We start from the raw sequence: 18,174 nt of genomic DNA, 5'->3' as shown, positions 1-18,174 counted from the left end.
AAATTCTTTTTTTTTCAACATGTTGTTTTTCTGATTAAATAAGACATATTTATTTCATAAATGAATGGTGTTTTACCTATTTTTCTATGTTTCTATTAGAAATATAATTTTTGTATGAATGCTGACATAGGATAGGTTTGATATTAAAAATGCATTGTCAAAAGTGCCATCTGCTCCATTCCAAAATGTGACATCCTCTGCAGTGAAATTACATTTCAATTGTTTGGATCATCAGCTTGAATATCACCTTCCTAAAATAATGGCCTATGATCTTTTTGGCCCAAAGTGATTTTACCCAAAAAAATCACTTACGGCAAAACAAAAGGTTTAGGCCATTATTTTAGTATTACATTTTGTATTAAACAAACATAATTTTGTCATTTAATATAAAAATCTATTCAAATTTCATATAGTACGTGTTATAAATCAAACTATTTTGTTTCGAACAGTCATTACTGCTGTTGCTCTAAACACACTTTGTTTAACTGGACCAAAGGTAAAAATGACTCTCAGAGTTGTTGAGGTTGCTGACCCCTGGTCTCGTGTGCTACAGAACAAACAGGATTTTATTGAAGATTATGAGAAACAAGGTTCATGCTGGACTCCCACAGGGTTTGAAGTTGTTTGATTCAGCTTTTGTTCAAGTAGAAATACACTGCTGATTAACACACGGTCGACAAAACAAGCAAATTTATGTCTGACATGAGTTCATCACACAAACGGCAAACCCTCTCATTATTTTGACCTTTAATATCTGAGCTAGGATGTCATAATGTAAACAGTGCCTTTGCAGATGCATTCATACAACTTGAACTTTTTCATATTTTGTCTCTTTACAGCTATAGACTTTAGTATATTTTATTGGCATTTACCATCAGAAAGTAGTGCAGAATTGGAGCATATTTGTATTTAGCTCCTGCCTTGGCACTTATCAACCGGATTTAGGTCTAGACTTTGACTGGGTCATTTTAACATGATCTAAAAACCACTCCTTTGTAGCTCTGTGTGTATGTTTAGGTTCATGGCGTTCTAAAAGTTGGAATCTCTGCCTCATTCTCAATTATATTTGGAGCGTCAAACAAGTTTTCTTCCAGGATTGTCCTGCATTTAGCTTCATCCATCTGCCTTTTAAGTATGACCGGCTTTTGTATCCATGATGAAGAAAGTCATCCCACAACATGATGCTGCCACCACAATGTTTAACTGTAGGGATGGTGTGTGCAGAGTGCAGCACAAAATAATTTTTCTGCAATTAACATTTTGCACGTGTAAATAGGTTATGTCATTGTTTTTCTATAATCAAACAAAAGCTCCATCACTAAAATAGTTCTAAATTTGCCCTGAAAACCATTGCGTCTGCTGAGACTATGGAAGTTTAAGCTTTTCTTTTAAAAAAGAAAACAGAATAACTGATTTTCAGCGGCAATGAAAAAAGGTTCAGGGTGTCTAAGAGGTTAAAGTTTTGTTGTCACCAGTGTAAAGCTTACTTAACACCAGCAGCAATTTTGTGTGTCAGTGTGTGTGTGTGCTTACAGTGAAGAGAAGATTTTTACACTGTGGTGTTGTGACACCATTTATCTCCAGCACTTCATAATGAATTACAGAATTTATATATAAAAAAGAAAGAATAACAGGATGTTAGTTCTCCATCAAAATATCATATAATTTTATATATGTTATTGATTTAGATTAAAGAACTAAGCAATTTATCTGCATGGACTGATGACATCCAGAGGTGGGTAATAACTAGTTACATTTACTTGAGTAATTTTATTGAAAAAAAAAGTACTTTTAGGAGTAGTTTTACTACACCGTACTTTTTAATTTTACTTGAGTAATATTATAATAAATTGTCACTACTCTTACTTGAGTGAAATTTCTGGATACTTTACTCTACTCTTAGTATAATTTCAAGCATTTGCAAGGGTTTCTTCAAATTTGCTGTAATGCAGACCACTACAAGACATACTTCCTGCCCACAGCCATCAATATCTACAACAACTCTTTGAAGGACATTGAATAATATGAGCTACAACAGAAATTAATGTCCCTGCTTTAGGATAAATAAAGTATTTTTCAATTGAATTCAATTTGAAGTGAATGTGTCAGTAGTACCCAACTAGAGCCAGTATATGGTAAGCGGATATGAAGGTGGGAAAAGTTTTTTGTCTTGTCATTAGGCTTAAGAAGTTTTAACTGAAAACAGTGAACCTGCTTGAACCTGCGTGAGAAGACGCTGAAACCGGAGCCAGCATCTCGTGACTCTCGGGTACGCGCTTAGGCGCGTGCTCAAACGTCACTACTAGTGGGTTGACCGACCAATGAGAGCGTTTAGTGCATACGGATCGACCAATAGCAAAGATGAAGGGAGGTGACGTCAACGTGGCTAGCATACCACCGCTGTATGCCTGTGAACTTGTCGCAGCAGGCGAAAGAAGAAACCGTCAAAGAAAGAAGATGGCGAGAGGCGGCCGCAGTTTACGGAGAGTAGCAGAGTACCTGAAGCAGTTACCGAGCACAGCGAGCCGGGAAATTCAGGCCAGGAATAATGTCAGGTAAAGAAGTAGCCTGTTTGCTTTCGACTAAACCTGGAAGGTTTTGGGGAGAAACACCCCAGGCTCCCAGCACACGCAGGCAGCAACTGGAGCCGTAGCGAACTTACTCCGTTCACGTTGGGTGACAAAAAGCTTGGTTTATTGATACCTGAATGTACAAGAATTTAAGTAACTGCACTGTTTTTAAAGTTAATCTTTAAATGGCTGTATCTGATATGAAGAACCTCGTTTTTTTCCCCCAAAGACTGAAATGTCAGGGGCGTTGCTAGGGGAAAAGCCGATTTGGGCTGGGGTCTACAAATATTCTAATCAGTTACTAGTACTTTGGCTATGAGCTTCGTTTAGTCCCACAGATCCCGTATGTGTCATAATGTGATAACTTGCTGCTTCTCGCACAAAATTTGCCCACTGTCACTTTGTTGCTGTTCAACACTAAAACCAAAATAAGTCAAGAAAAACACGGATACTGTGATTGCTGTTTCAGCCTTGATCGGCAGGAATTCATTAATGCTCATCTATTAATGACGCCAACATACTGATAAAGTTACCTGCCCTCGGATGCGATTTAAATCTCGACTTGGTCTGGAATGTAGTGTCAACGATCACCTGGATCACAAAATATTCCTGTTTTTAACAGACGCTAATTCAAGCAGTATATTCTCTATCGCAAAGTTATTACAGATTTCCTTATAAGTGTCTGTGATGATATAGGTATGAGTTTTAGCTTTCCTTTTTAAGTAAAAACCACAATTACGCTGTGTAAAAATATCAGCTTTCAAGTTAATATCTTGTAACCCTGGAAAACAAATATCAGTTTGCTGATATTTTCATTTATAGTATTTTCTGAATGAGAACAGTGTGTGATTCGGTATCCAAATCTAGAGCTTTCCCTTCATTAGTTCCAAGATGTTTGGAAGTATCTCCTTATGTCCCATATAAGCTATGTAAAGCATAAATATTAAAGCGGATACATTTTAACGGTGTAGGTAGTATGAATACATGCTTCCTGTGCTGTGGCTGCTTTTCCTAGGATAGACAATGTGTTGACATCACAGTTTGCAGCGTCCACATCTCCCAGGTACAACTAGAGAGTAAACAGCCTTTGTTTTGTAGTTTGGGCCCAGTTTCTGCTGCCTGTTGAGTTGATTGCTTGTCATGGTCAGCCATTTCTTTTGTGGCACACCTGTGTGAGGTCAGAACAAAGGGTCAGCTGTCTCATGTTCCAGGTACTGGTGAACTGGCTCCTGTTGAAGGTCTGCATTAGGAACAGGTGGTCCAGACGACACATCGTGACGAACAGCCACTTTTATCTACTGGTGACATCATGTTATGTCACCCCATAAAGTTATAATTGGATATCTATTTATTTTTTTAAGCTATTATGTAAGAGGTATGTGCAGGGGTGCAGCTCTGTAGAACCTAATGCCACAGATTATCTTCTTAATACGTAAAGCCTTGAGGATATGAGGTTGCTGTGGTTTTGGATTACAGAGTGATTTTAGTTTTGGAGTATTTGTATGTTTTGCATTCCTGTGACTTTTTCAGTGTTTCTAAGTCTCATTTTCCCCTCTGTGTTCATTCTGTTCCCGTTTCTTTGTGTTTTAATAGTCTTTGTACTGGTGTTGCACAATATATCGGCATTGACATCGGTGTCTGCTGATGTTGGTCATGTTTTTACCACATCAGTATCCATCTGATAAATAAATCTGGGCCAGTATTAACAAATGTTTCTGTTTCTGACGGCAGAGGGGCTCGGTCGTGTGGTATTTGTTAGGTCATGGAACTGGAAGATATTTTAAATATCCAAAATAAAACTGTGTTTTAAATAAATAAAAAGAAAATGCAAACCATACAAAACCTAGACCATAAATATATAATATGACAGATTATTCGTTTCTATAAATGAAATAAATTGGCTTAAAAAAATATTAACGATCAGAAAGGAAATTATCAAGCTTATTGTGATTCATTGCTTATTGTGACAGGCTTGAGACTAGCAAGGCTAACTGCTGATAAAAGAAGCTAAAGTCATTTTGAAATGCCTCCTCTGATCATTTTGTTTTTGTCTACAACAGTAAAGCTTTGCTTTACAATTAATAGTCCTTTAACAAGCACAGCACCACATTGACTGCTCTTAATTTCACATTTCAATTCTATTATTATTCTTCTACTCTTGAAATTAGGCTTAAATCAATATTGACATATTAAAGTTTTCCTGATGTCGTTTTGCACCATTCTGATAAGATTGTAGACATCATTGAATAATTCATAAATGTTTCTAAGTGTCATAGAGAGTCCTGCACAAACCCTCAGGCCTCCAGGGGGCAGGGAAACATCTGGTGCCAGGGACATTGTGGAGCAGCTATTGGGTCGACTGCCAGGCACGTCGAGCCAACGAAAGCAGCCAGCCCCGTCCCTCAGCAGCGGCCAATCACAGGCGGCAGCTCCGCAGGCCGCCGCTGTCGCTGTACCAGGACCCCATTTAAGGTGCTGATTCGGGGCTGCAGTGTAGGTTACAAGCCAGCGTGTTCCCCCCTGAGGATTAACAGAGTCCTCATTCATGCCGTCAGGACGGATCTGGGTCAGACTTGTTCACTTGATCCCAGGAGAGCTGGAGCAGAAACTCCAGTTGTGATAACTGATCAGTCATTTATTAATTAATTGGTTTCAAATTTCAACTCTCTTTGTTGTTTTTTTTTGCAGTTTAAATTGATTTAATCAAAAATCAAAATCAAAAACACACCGTTTCAGAACAGCTTCTAATGTTTTACTTTCTTATTGTGTGTTTTTACTGTGTGTATATATTTAAGTATTTTTTTCTTTTACGATTTAGTTGGATGTACTCGAGAGTTTTTAATTTTGCGTTAATTCCTGTAGAGTTTTTAGAACAGTGCAATACAAATAAAACATATTACTATTATTATAAATACATTATTTTTAGCTTTACATTTGTGTTTCTGTATGGCAAACATATCAGGAGAGAAAATTTCTAAACGTTTGAGTGAGAGAGCAGTGACTGAAAAACTGGGCTTCACTGATTTAAAACAATAAAATGATTTGGAATTGACATTTTAATCCCCATCCATCTTTAGAGCCTGATATTAGTGATTAGTTCTATTTTAATGGTCGTCATAACTACTTGTAAGCCTCAGCCAATACGCAAACTGTCTCAACTGCCTGAGACTGCACTGAATCTATAACAAGTTCTTTAACGTGTCTGCAGAAGATTATCCAATGATTAAAATGGCTGGTAATCAATCTTTCTTTATTCAAATAATCGGTTATTGATCAAACTCCAATTCTTCTCAAACATATAAAAACTTAATCCCAGAGTTACCCCATCTAACACGACTTTAAACTGATTTTGACCGCCGATTACTTTAACTTAACCTGGCTTATATTCCAACTGCAGCCTAACTATCAGCCCAGTTCTGGACTTTCTGTCCTCAGGAAAAGCTGAGGTGACCAGAACTGACTGGAAAAGTGTGGCTCCACGGTCATGCAGGTCACATAAAGCTCATTGTAAAGCGTGACCTTGGCCTTGTTGCATTACAGAGGGTTTCTACATCCGCCTGCATGTTAAATCCAACACTTATTGCATTACCTTGCAGTTGCTGTGTAATAATGTGTATGTTTACTGTCATTAAGAACACAGATCAGACACTGTCACATTAAACAGTAAATCAATTAATCGCATGATAAAGTAAAACTCAATAATTTTCATTTGCTTGATTTATCGTTTTTCCTTTTTCTCTCTCTTTCTACCAAAACTGGTCTTCAGTCTGCTGCTTTGGTCTCACCTATTCCTTTTTTTGAAAGACAAATTTTATCAACAGAGACTTCAGAATTAATTTTGTTGTTTCTGTTGTTTTGTTTTATTTTGGATATTTAAAATGTCTTCCAGTTTCACTGTCTAAATGTTCATCAAAATTTAAAGTTTATTGATCTTTGAGAATGTATTCTTCCATTGTTCTTCCATTATTACTGTTATATTGTCTCAAAACAACAATGTTATCGTTTATCGCAATAGGTTTTTTTTGTTTTTTTTGTTTTTGGTATTTTGACAGGTCAGAAGTAAACATTGCTGAGTGAGAGAGCTCAGAACAGTCGCTTTAAATTTTAGTGTTGCTTGTCTATTTTAGATAAAAGCAGATTAAGTTTTATAATGTTTGCGTTTGATAACTGGTATTTTTTTTTTAAACTTTTGATTATCATAGGATAAGATTTTCATTTCCTTTTAGAAACTGAAAATAAATATCCATTCGTCCAAAAATGGTTGAACCAAAACACACTCTAATAAGGGCCTGCCTCATTTTTTCCACATGACTCTGTAGTTGTCGGTCATTGGTTTCTTGTGTATGGAAACACAAACCTTAGAGGACGGCGGCGGTCAGCGGGGGAAACTTCTTCCTGCGATGCATTCACTTCCTGTCCTGTTGGACGTTTATTTCTGGAGGCTTCCTAGAAAACAGCCTGTGGAGCCAGAGTTCCTGCTGATTTATAGCGACAGCCCACCATGCAAATGTCTGGACTTCACAGGGCTGTGTAATAATACTCCATTTGCATTCAGAGTATGTTTGTTGCCATTTGTTCCTCCGCATTAGAAAAATATCTAATTTTATTTTTGATGCATTGAAAAAGAGAGGGATAAACTCCTGCGTATTGAGCAGTAGAACAAGATAATCATTTGCCGTTCTGGTCACCACATTGAATTCAGAGTGTTGTGTTGCTTTGTAAACTTCAGCAACTGGAAATAAATACAACAGCCTGTGTGATATGTAAACTGTGAGCTTTTAAAATGCATATTCTGAATTGCAGGTAAAGCAGAAATAGGAATTGTTCTTAAAAATGCAAGGACTTGGAACCACAGAACCTCAAATAAGAACTGGCTAGTTCCTAATTTGTGGCTTTTTCGTTTTCTAGTCTGTAATTATGTTGCACAAAGTATTCATTAAAGAGGCACCTGAGGGGTTCTCCCCAACATTAAGTTAGAGATTTTTCAGAAAAACCTGAAGAGATTCATCTTATATTGTTCATGAACCTTCTTCGTGCTGTTTGTCTGGCTTGCTTCACTTTTCTCCCTTTACGCTCTACTTCTTCTTCTTCTTCTTCACTTTGTTTGTATGGACGGAGTGAAGATGCACTGATCGGGCCTTTCCTGACCTATCTCTACTTCTCGTTTTGATTTTATGTCTTATATTGATTTTATGTCCCTTGAAAGGGCAGAATTGTGTAAAATCAACTTTTTCTTTTTACATAATTTTGTAATATTCTCTCATCAAAAACATACCTGGAGCTCCTTTAGACTAGCAGCAGCAGTCATTAGCAAACACCTGGTGGAACTGTGCATCTATCTAGCTCATCATAACTACTTATGTTGCAATGCTGGTAAAAAACAAAACAAAAACATTGTTAAAGTCTTAATAGAGGAGCCTTGTTATGTTGATGGGCTGAAGGCTGCATGTTGGAAACAGCAGGAGCCTCTTAAAGAGACAGAGGCCCCATTTCAAGGAGTTAGATTACAAAGTAAAATTTTTTTGTCATATTTGATATACACAGCATTTTTATAACAACTGAAGCTAAAACCTAATTTATACATAGTTGCTTGATTGTGCTATAAAATGACACTGCCTCGAAAATACACAAATCTGCCCCTTTAACATGTAAAATAAAAAAAAAAATACACTATGTTCTTTCATAAAAGAAAATATCTGTCTATAACCTAAGTGCATCAAAAAAACATGCTGTATCCTCAAAATGGTGGGAGTTTTTATTTCTGATGCAATTAATCAATATGGGGGAAAACCTGATTTCTTAAATTATTATTATTTTGGCCTGCTGATCACTAATCATTGCCAGTCATAGAAAAACTGGAAAATTCCAGTGTCTGGCACATCAGACACTGACTAACCATTCAGTATCTGATTGGTTTGTCTTAGTTTCAACCTCCTTCCTGGGTGAATCCCGTCTCCGCACTCGGTGGCCAAAGGCCTCTTCCTGAATTCAGATTTCCTTCGATTTGGACCAGGTGCAGCAGCTTCCCAGCACATCTCTGCGATTTAAACCTCAGCTCTAAATCCTCTAGTATCAGTGGCAGAGCTGGAAAAATGTTGGCTTGATTCGGATGCTAGACTGTGTCCGAGAAATGGCCTCATCTCATCACTTTGTCCCCAGAAGTGATCCCTATTGAAGCCTGCTGGTATTTGTCGACATCATCATATCAAAGTCCGCAGACTCTGACGTAAAGTTGACCTTTTTCATTCACTCTGCTCTCTGACTGTTTATCCCTCAGCTAGACTGACGTTAGGTCATAAAACATCTGCTGTCTCCCATGGCAGAGAGCAACGTTTCCATTACAAATGTGTCGCAAATATTTCTCTATTTTCGGCTGATGTTGAAAAATCACCATTTTGCAATTGGGGTGTTTACATTAAATAAAAAATGAAATGAAAATTAAACGTGCATTCAAGACATTCAGATTCATGGCAGCTCATAACTCAGTCATGGCGCAGCAGCTGTCAGAGGTGACGTGTTATTCAGATGTTGGCGTGGCTACATGTGCAGAGTTTTCCATTGTAAGCTGAAAAAAAAAACACAAACAAACCATCATCCTCCTGCAACGTCTTGTCGTCACGTGACTCGTGAAGCGAAGAAGAAAGTGTTTCCATCGCAGTTCTGTGAAATATGTGAACATTTTGAAAGAACACCTCAACTTGGTGCAAAAAACTTTTTATAGAAAAACTTTTTTTTTCCCCCCCGAAATTGGCGTGGATCCATTAAGCTAATTTATTTTGCATTTTCAAGTTGTGCATTTTTATGCCTAGTGGACATGCGGTGGTGCTCCTCTATAAGCTCTGGTCTGGAGTCGAGTGTTTGCAGCCCTGTTCCTGCTGACTAGCTGATTTATCTGGGGTCGTGTCGAGGACAAATCGAACAAGGTTTCCAAACTGAAAGTGTCTCTTAGCCTACAAAGCCTCACTTTCTGTCCCCCTCTCTGTTTGCCGACCAGATACCTGTCGTCATGTGGCATCCTGATGACGCGCGTGCCTCCTCTGCTGGGCGGAGCCATGTCCGGTCGGCCCATCGTCCTGCCGGCACGCAGCTTCTTCAACCTCACCGACTCCCTCTCCAAGAGGAAGGAGTACTCGGAGAGACGCATCATTGGGTACGTTGGCGCCGCTTGGTCTGTGTGTCTCTTTTATTGAGTGGTGGCTTCTTACTCTGTTGTAAGATCTTATTTTCTGCTGTCAGATCAGCTGCAGACAGGCCTGATTTAATACCTACGGTACTTTACCGAATTTGCAATGTCTAAAGTATCGGAGTAATATGGAAGGAGGTGGGGAGCTCAATATTTTTACAGATTATCTGTTTCAGACAGTTTCATCAAATATGTCAGTTTAAATTTTTTTTTTTACTAAAAGTTACATGCAGCTTTAATAGCACCAAACTTTACCATGAAATTAGAAGTCATCATTAGCAGTTGCATCACTGCTAATGTTCCTTTCCTGCAGAACTGGCTCAGGTTCTGGTACCCAGGTGTACCATCTGCTGCTTCTCTCTCATTTCCAGCTGTGCACTGCCTGTCAGCAGGCTGAAGGAGGGCAACCAGTCTCTTCTCTTTCTTCCAAAAACCAAGTTCAGCTGTTAAAATGTTGTTCATGGGAAATGCTTCAATTATGATGTAGGAACTTGTACAAAATCTTCCAGGGTTTTTTTTTTAATATATTTTTTCTTCTAAATCAATTGTAAAATGATACTTATTCTGCCCCCCCCCCACCCCCGACATATTTCTACTCCAAGAACCACGTCATGCTAGTATTTGAAACCTCCGACTAGCTGCTGCTCTGAAGGTCGGGCCAGGATGATTCCAGGGAAGAGGATGGAAACGGAGAACATAAGCAATGTCCATTACTAGGTTTGCACGCTGGTTGTTTTTTTTTTGTGAGGAACAATTCATTCATTAGAGAAGGTGCAGCTCGGCTTTAAACAAAGAAAACAACTTTCTTTAAACAACTCACTGAAACGCAGATTGTGGGGAAAAACCTGAAAAACAACATCTGCTCAAAGTAAGAAGAAACTTCAGTGCCTCGAGGACGTCCACAGGCTCTTTATGGCTCTTAATGAGCGCGATGGATTCAGATCTCAGCGGGAGCCTCAGCGTTGTGTTCTGGCCCCGCTTAAAGGGCCAGCAGTGTGTTGTTTTTTAGGTCAGTCATACATCCTTTTTTGGTAAAAGCAGCGTTTTACGGAATGCATTGTTCTCCGGATGTTGCTTCCTCAGAGTAACACCGACAGACACGCTGCCCCTCATATGGAGCAGATTAAGTTTGGTTTCACACTGTCACAGAAAACGGAGAACACAATCCCGTCTTTGTGTCTCAATCTGCAATGAAATGAAGCCCTTCTCTGCGAGATCAGTGCGAGACCCAGGAAGGAAAGCGATGGAAAGCTCCGGCTTACTGACTATGGAGCTGAAATATGAGTTAATTATTGTTTGAGTAATCGATTACTCCTTTAATTCTGACCAATAATCGATTCATCGGATAGAAGATTTGGCACTTTCTGCAGATTTTTTTATTTAACTATTTAAGTCTATTTTGTATAATATTAAAAATGCAAAGAAGCAAATAATTCTATTTCTTTTTTAAATGGCAAAGTATTTTTTTATTGCCAAAAATGCAACAACAAAGCATTTTTCTAGTAAATGCTTGATCATTTGTAGCAATGCACCTGCAGCATCTGTCAGTACTTCTGACATCAACATGAAAAGCTCAGCCCTTCCTGACACATTCTAGGGCTGAAACAGTTATTAGTCAGTTATTGAAAAAAAAATTCGTCAATTAATATAGTAATCGTTTAATAATTAAATTGTAGTCTAACAGAGGCCATTTTCTGAAAGAACAACACAGTCAGAGCAGCAATTAATCCAAAACTGTCCAAAAAATACACAAATTTACCTTTAAGAAGAAAAACCTTCTTCAGCTAAAGAGAAGGATTGTTTGATACAAATAATCAAGCGTATGCTGATGTAATACTCTTATTGCACTTTAGGCATAAAAGTTTATTTTCTTGCTATAAAAAGGCTCGAGTGGTTAAATAAAGAGTCTGCAGAATTTGAATTGTTACAGTGTAGGGCTGATCGGATGATTATTTTTTGAATTGACCACCAAAAGGAACTAAAGAGATTTTTTTAAAGACTTTGAACCAGGTGAAGCTAAAACGGTCACTTGGAGAGTTCTGGGTAGAACAGATTTACAGACAAAGAAGTTGTCTCTTTTTTTGTTTTGTTTTGCATCTTAAATGCAAAACGTATTTGGTCTTTCTACAGTTTTGTCTTAGTTAATGCTCTGACTGTGTTGTTCTTTCAGCAAATGGCCTTTTTTAGAGTCTGTTAGTCATTTGACGAATGTTTCAATAATCACGATTAATCCGATTAATTGTTTCAGCCCTGTCCAGAGCTGTTTTGCCCTGTCATTGCCGTCCTTCGCAGGTCGACCTTTCACACTTTAAGTACCCGGAATGCCTCTCTGTCCACATGTATGAGTGACGCACTCAGTGTTCCACACAGAGGTCATAATCACTAAATCTGCAGGTATAAATAGACATCAGAAGGTGCCAGCTACTCCCCCCCCAGCTGGAGCTGGACATTGTCTCTGCGTGTCCCTCACTCTGCACGTCCTAACTCTATTCCAGATCTTAATTTAATCATTTCTTCTTTTTTTTTATTTTTTATCCCTGGCTGTCATCCACCCTCCTCTCTCGCCTCAGTCATGGGTTCTGCGTCATCCCGTCCCGTTGGGTGTTGCGTCACATGAACCGGCCACTGACCTTCACTCCCCTCCCTGTTCTGCAGGTATTCCATGCAGGAAATCTATGACGTCGTGGCGCAGGTGGAAAACTACCGCCACTTCGTTCCCTGGTGTAAGAAGTCGGACGTTGTGTTCAGGCGCTCCGGGTTCTGCAAGGCCAAGCTGATGGTGGGCTTCCCCCCTGTGGTGGAGAACTACACCTCCCTCATCACGACAGTGCGACCCCACCTGGTCAAGGTAACGCACAAGCATACATAGCCCAAATTACACCCTTTCATTCACCTGGATGTACTTTAGAGAGATGTTTCTTGTTCTAAATTAGCACAGAAATGTAAAGTCATAGGAAAATGACACGGGTTGCCAGTATGTTTAAAAAAAATAAAAATAAAAAATCTGAAAAGTGTGGCGTGCATTTATATTTTCACTACATCTGGTTTCACCTCAACATAACTGCAGCTGTTCTCTGAAGGCCTCAGAGGTTTATTAGATAATATTGTCCAACAAACAGCATGGAGACTTCAAGGGGTATGAAAACTTTCTCAGTGGACTGGTTTTGAGTCGGGGTTTACAATATACCGCAAGTACCGTTATCGCAATATCATTGTCCGTGATATTTATATCGCAAAGGACTGGAGAGCAATGGTTGTTGGCTAATGTAGCTTATGACTTCTAAAGTTGTATTTTTTTCATTCTAATGTAATATTTATATGTAATAAAGTCTCATGTTGTTAGCAACAGTTTTCACGTGATAGAAATTACATGCTAACGGTCACATAGAGCAGGAAGCACAGACTGCAGAGAAGAAAGCAAGCAAATATTGCGATATTTCTAATGCTCTGTTTTTGAGCATGTACATGAATGAGCGCAAGTGATTTGAGATATTTTATTATGGCTTAAATCAGTTTTTTTTTTCCCCACAATGTGAGGGGAAATAATGGAAGAACTGTGCATTTTTAAAGGAAAAAAGCAAAAAAATGTGATAAAATCCATTAAGATGGGAACATTTGAGGCAGGTGTTTGTCAGAAACCTCAGCCTAGTCATAAGTTCAACTTTTCAGAGGGCTTTCAGCACCGACACCAATAATAGAACAGAATAGAAGTAACCTTTGTTTTCCCTCAGTGGGGAAATTCAGGAAAAAAATATAAAAAACAGAAGTAACAATGACAGACTCTACAGTAAGGACACATCTACAGCATAATTAAAAGTTACTGTATGGTTATTCAACATATACTCTAAAGAAATCTGAGTTGGATCGTGTAAAACATCTACAAAATGTTGCTCAGCAGCAGCTGTTTAAACAGTTCGATAAGGGATGTAGTTGGTGTTATCCTCTGATCATTTTGGGGGGGATAGAGGCAGAAAAATCAGATCAGTAATGGAGAAGTTTGCCATGATGGGTGAGCTTTAAACAGAATTTTTGACAGATTTCTGCTTTATTGTCTTTAAAAGTTTCCAGAAGCGGCTCTGTTTCCCCCCCTGCCCTGTGGAACCTCACACATCAGCTTCTGTAGAAAACCAACCCGTTCCTCTCGTGCTCAGACTTGATCTGCCTCTGTCAGGATGACTCTGCGATTTGAATGTTTTGGGGAAACTTGCAACTTCATCCTGCTGTAGGATTTTTAAAAACCTCACAAGTCAGAAGTAGGTTTTTTTTTTTTTTTTTTTTTTTTTTTTTTTTTTTTTTTAAAGCTTGAGCAATGTTTTCATTTAAAACGGTGCACATTCCCCAGCTTTAGGCTAAGGCCCTTATTTAGCAACAAAGTCTCTGAAAGAATTTGAAATGGAAAGAATGAAGTTCTTCTCATCCCCCAGAGCAGATCAGGTGGAAATTCACAACCTGAGCCACCTGTCTGACATTAGGAGAGGGTTGAAAAGGTTTTTAGTCCTCAGAAGTGGCTGAAACCTTCAGTTTTTGATGAGCAGCTCATGTTCGTTTCATGACCCGCTCTGTGATCAACCACTTCAGATCTGTTCCACCCTCACCAGGGGGAAAGATCAGGAGGGAAAAGGACTAGTCAAAGCAGAGCTGACGATTAGCTGTGCCTGAAGTCTCATAACTGGATGTTCTTTTATTGTTTTTTTTTTGTTTTTTTGCTGAATAAACAGTTTCTACCCACCAATTGATAACAAAGCTGAGGGTTAATATTCCTTCCATTCAAAAACTCACTGTATGGAGCTTCATGTAATCATAGTGACATTTTCATTTCATTTCTCAGTTTTATTTAAACCTCACATTGGTTCATTTTCATAAGCCGCCTGCTATTGATGGGATCAGATTCCAGCTACAGAGCAGAAGGTCCAAATGGACCAGAAAGAACTCAGGAGCCATGTTGCTTCTCCAACTTAAAATGCAAAATATTTTTTATTGTTTGTTTTTAGATGCTCAGGAATAAATTAAATGTGCAATATTTTGGTGACACAAAGTACAAGCCTTTTTTTTTTTTCCCTTTTTTTTCAGTTTGTTTGGTCTAGAAAATCTTTGTCTAATGATGGCAACTAAAAGAATAACTTTCCTTTTTTGTAAGCGAAAAGTTGCTGGATGTTTGCAGCTCTGCTTTATGAAATTAGAATTAATATAATTAATATTGTTCCATAAACACATGTACTTTGATGCACTTTGGTTTGTGTTCAGATGATGGTCAAAATGCACAAATGGAGCATTTCTTAGGAAATAAAACCAGTTGAAATTGGAATCATTAGTCCAGGACTGAAAGTGAATCGGTTTGGACTCAGGACTTTCAGTTGCATCTGGAGAACATCTGGGGACGACTCTGGTGTTTTCCTTTTCTATATTTTAACATAACTCTGACATTAGCTGGAAAAATAGCCCAGCCCGACCGTTTTTAAGCTGATTGGCTTTGGAGGGCAAAATGAATCCAAGACACTAAAAGCTGTGAGGCTCCAAAGGACAGGATGTTCCTCTGGGCCTGACTGAGCAGCACGTTTCAGGTCGTTCTGTGATTTGTGAGCCCAGGAGTGTTGAGGTCAGAACTAAGAGTGTGGAACCAGCTGCTCCAAACAGCCACACGTCCCTCCCTGGATGCATGGCTGCAGGAAGTATTAGGTTAAAGGTCAGAGTTTGGGAGCAAAGACACCAGAAGGTTTCAGATTATAAATAAATGAGTGAAGTATCACCCCGTCAGTGGAGGTTTGAAGCCACCTAAATGAGTTTGTGTGTGTCCTTAGGCGTCCTGTTCAGACGGGAAGCTGTTCAACCACCTGGAGACGGTGTGGCGTTTCAGCCCGGGCCTCCCTGGCTACCCTCGGACCTGCACTGTGGATTTTGCTGTGAGTAAAGTAAACCATGGCTTTAATTACTACTATAGATGACAAACAAGTAAAAAAACTGATGGCATTGCAGCAAAAAATTGTAATTGAGCATAAAGAGTTGCTGTGTGAATGTAGCCATAGAGGCAATAGCTGCTTTTCCATTACAAATGTGCAACACTATGTAAATATTACGCTAAAGTCGAAAAAAAAAAAAAAAAAAACCCCAAAAAGACAATTTCAGACTGTTTCTGTTAAATAAGAAGCGCAATTAAAATCACAGGTGAATAAGTTTAACGCGATAAGTTATTAAAAAACATGAGGTGCCATCATCCTCCAACTACTTGTGACTCATGAACCAGATAACACCATAACAGATTTAATAAGCACAGTAGTTACTGCAATAAACAATAATATTACTGTTTTGAGACCATTTTTAAGTAACATAATGGTAATTTCATAACAATGCAAGAGCACATTCTCAAAGATCAATAAACTTTAAATTCTAATGAACATTTAACAGTGGAACTGGAAGACATTTTAAAATATCCAAAATAAATAAACAAAACAACAGAAACCACAAGTAAAATGAATCATGAAGTCTCTGTAGATTAACTGTTCCTCAAAAAAAGAGACCAAAGAACCAGAATGAACTTTTGTCATCTAGATTTTGATAGAAAGGGACAAAATGGGAAAACGATAAATCATGCAGTCTAAAATGATTGAGCTCGTTTTTATTTACTATGCAATTAATTGATTTATTGTTTACTGGGACAGGCACACTCATGATACAGAAAGAAGTGTTTCTAGTTTTACAAAATAAACCAATTTCAATACAGCCAAAAATCACCCCACTTCATCCTAGCATTGACATTTCTGTTTAATCAAAAACAAGTATTTTCTGAAATTGGCATGTTTCCATTAAATAGGTTTATTTTCGAAATGTGAAATTGTGCAAGTTTCTGGCCAATGGAAATGCAGCAAGCGTGTTGTGACGATGCAGTTTGCCTGAGGTGACATGTTGTGAGAAATGCTTGCTAACACGAAGCCCGCCCCCCCCTGTCCAGATCTCCTTCGAGTTCCGCTCCCTCCTCCACTCCCAGCTCGCCAACGTCTTCTTCGACGAGGTGGTGAAGCAGATGGTGTCGGCGTTCGAGCGTCGCGCCTCCACGATACACGGCGCCGAGACGCCCATCCCCCGCGAGCTGATGTTCCACGAGGTCCACCACACGTAGCACCCGCCGCCAACCTCCCACCTCCCCCGTGACTCCGCCCGCCAGCTTCACACAACGCCAAAGAGCCAGAGGACTGCCGCCCCGCGCAGTGCCTTTCCCACAGCAGCGAAGAACCCGTCAGGAAGCGGCTGCCAGCCGTAACCATAGAGACGGAGCAGCACGCTCGTTTTTTAAAAAGAATATCTGCACCTCCGTTCAAACCGTAATGCTGTCACGTCTGACATCAGGAAATCCAGCTGGAACGGCTAGCATTTTAGCATTAGCATTTCTTAAAACTTTCTACTGATTGTCAGCAGTTTGTCGAACACTTTTCTACATGAAGTGGCCTTTTTTCTAGCTGAGCCTTTTCTGGTTTCCGGCGTGTCGGACCAGAGGATTTGTTGCTTGTCTTTGTCAAATCTGATTGTAAAAGTCTCCGTTAGAGGAGTTCTGACTAAATCGGCTCGTTGAGAGAAGTTGCACTGAGCGACGCTAGCCGGGCGTTGGGATTGGTCTGATCGATTGGTTTTTAGGGAAGTTTTTCTATAGTTCACTATGAAGCATTTTCTAACCTCTATTTATATGGAAACTCAAAGGCAAAGAGGAGGATTAGAACATTCTTTTCAACAAAAGCTAAATCTAAGAGATGTAAAGCAAAAGTGATGAATATAAAAGCTAATATAGTAAGCTAACATATTGTATGTAGAAGGAGAGCTCCCTACGGGAGACATGACAGTTGGTACTGATGCTTGTAAAACAGGGGTGTCCAATGTGAGGCCCGGGGGCCATTTGTCGCCCTTGAAATGCTTCAGTTTGGCCGAACGGTGAAAACTCGTGACTTCTTGACAATTGATGATGGAACAAAAAAAATCATAGATTGAATGGAAAACATGGAAAAATGTGGAAGTTATCTGTTTTACTTTGAATAAAGCAACAGTCCAAAGCACTTTTAATGTTTTGGATCTTTTAATGATGTACAAATAATAAAAAAAAAAGTGTTAGCTAGTAAAAACCAAAAATAAAAATGACAGAGCAGTTTTTCCATTTCTAATTGAATGTTTAAATTTGCTAGTTTTGGCACCCTGAGGGCAAATGTTTGGACACCCCTGATGTAAAAAGGTCAATAATTTATAGAGGCGAGCTAAAGGGGAGCGTGCATCAGCAGGCGAGGCGTTCAGGTGCGTCAGGAATCGGGACGCTCCTCTGTGGCCGCTTCAACTTTAAAGGGCACAAAAACAAAATGTGATCCCAAAAGGTCGCGCAGTCAGAACATGACCCATGTACTGTACCGTCAGGTTGCTACGGAAACGGTTATTTCACTTTTACGA

At 39.1% G+C, this 18,174-nt stretch overlaps 1 protein-coding gene across 1 annotated transcript; it reads left to right on the top strand.

Annotated features, from left to right (window-relative positions):
* Positions 1–2,339: 2,339 nt before the first annotated feature.
* Positions 2,340–17,745, top strand: coq10b (coenzyme Q10B). The gene is made up of 5 exons (XM_007578881.2): positions 2,340–2,555; positions 9,565–9,720; positions 12,409–12,601; positions 15,552–15,653; positions 16,700–17,745. Exons 1-5 carry the CDS (start codon positions 2,362–2,364, stop codon positions 16,865–16,867), a joined length of 813 nt encoding a protein of 270 aa, XP_007578943.2. The 5' UTR covers positions 2,340–2,361; the 3' UTR covers positions 16,868–17,745.
* The last annotated feature ends 429 nt before the right edge of the window (positions 17,746–18,174 follow it).

The sequence above is a fragment of the Poecilia formosa genome, unplaced genomic scaffold (assembly GCF_000485575.1).
Source record: "Poecilia formosa unplaced genomic scaffold, Poecilia_formosa-5.1.2 Scaffold496, whole genome shotgun sequence".
Taxonomy (NCBI): Eukaryota; Metazoa; Chordata; class Actinopteri; order Cyprinodontiformes; family Poeciliidae; genus Poecilia; species Poecilia formosa.
The sequence above is the reverse complement of the archived record's forward strand: the minus strand, read 5'-3'. Positions and strand labels throughout refer to the sequence as shown.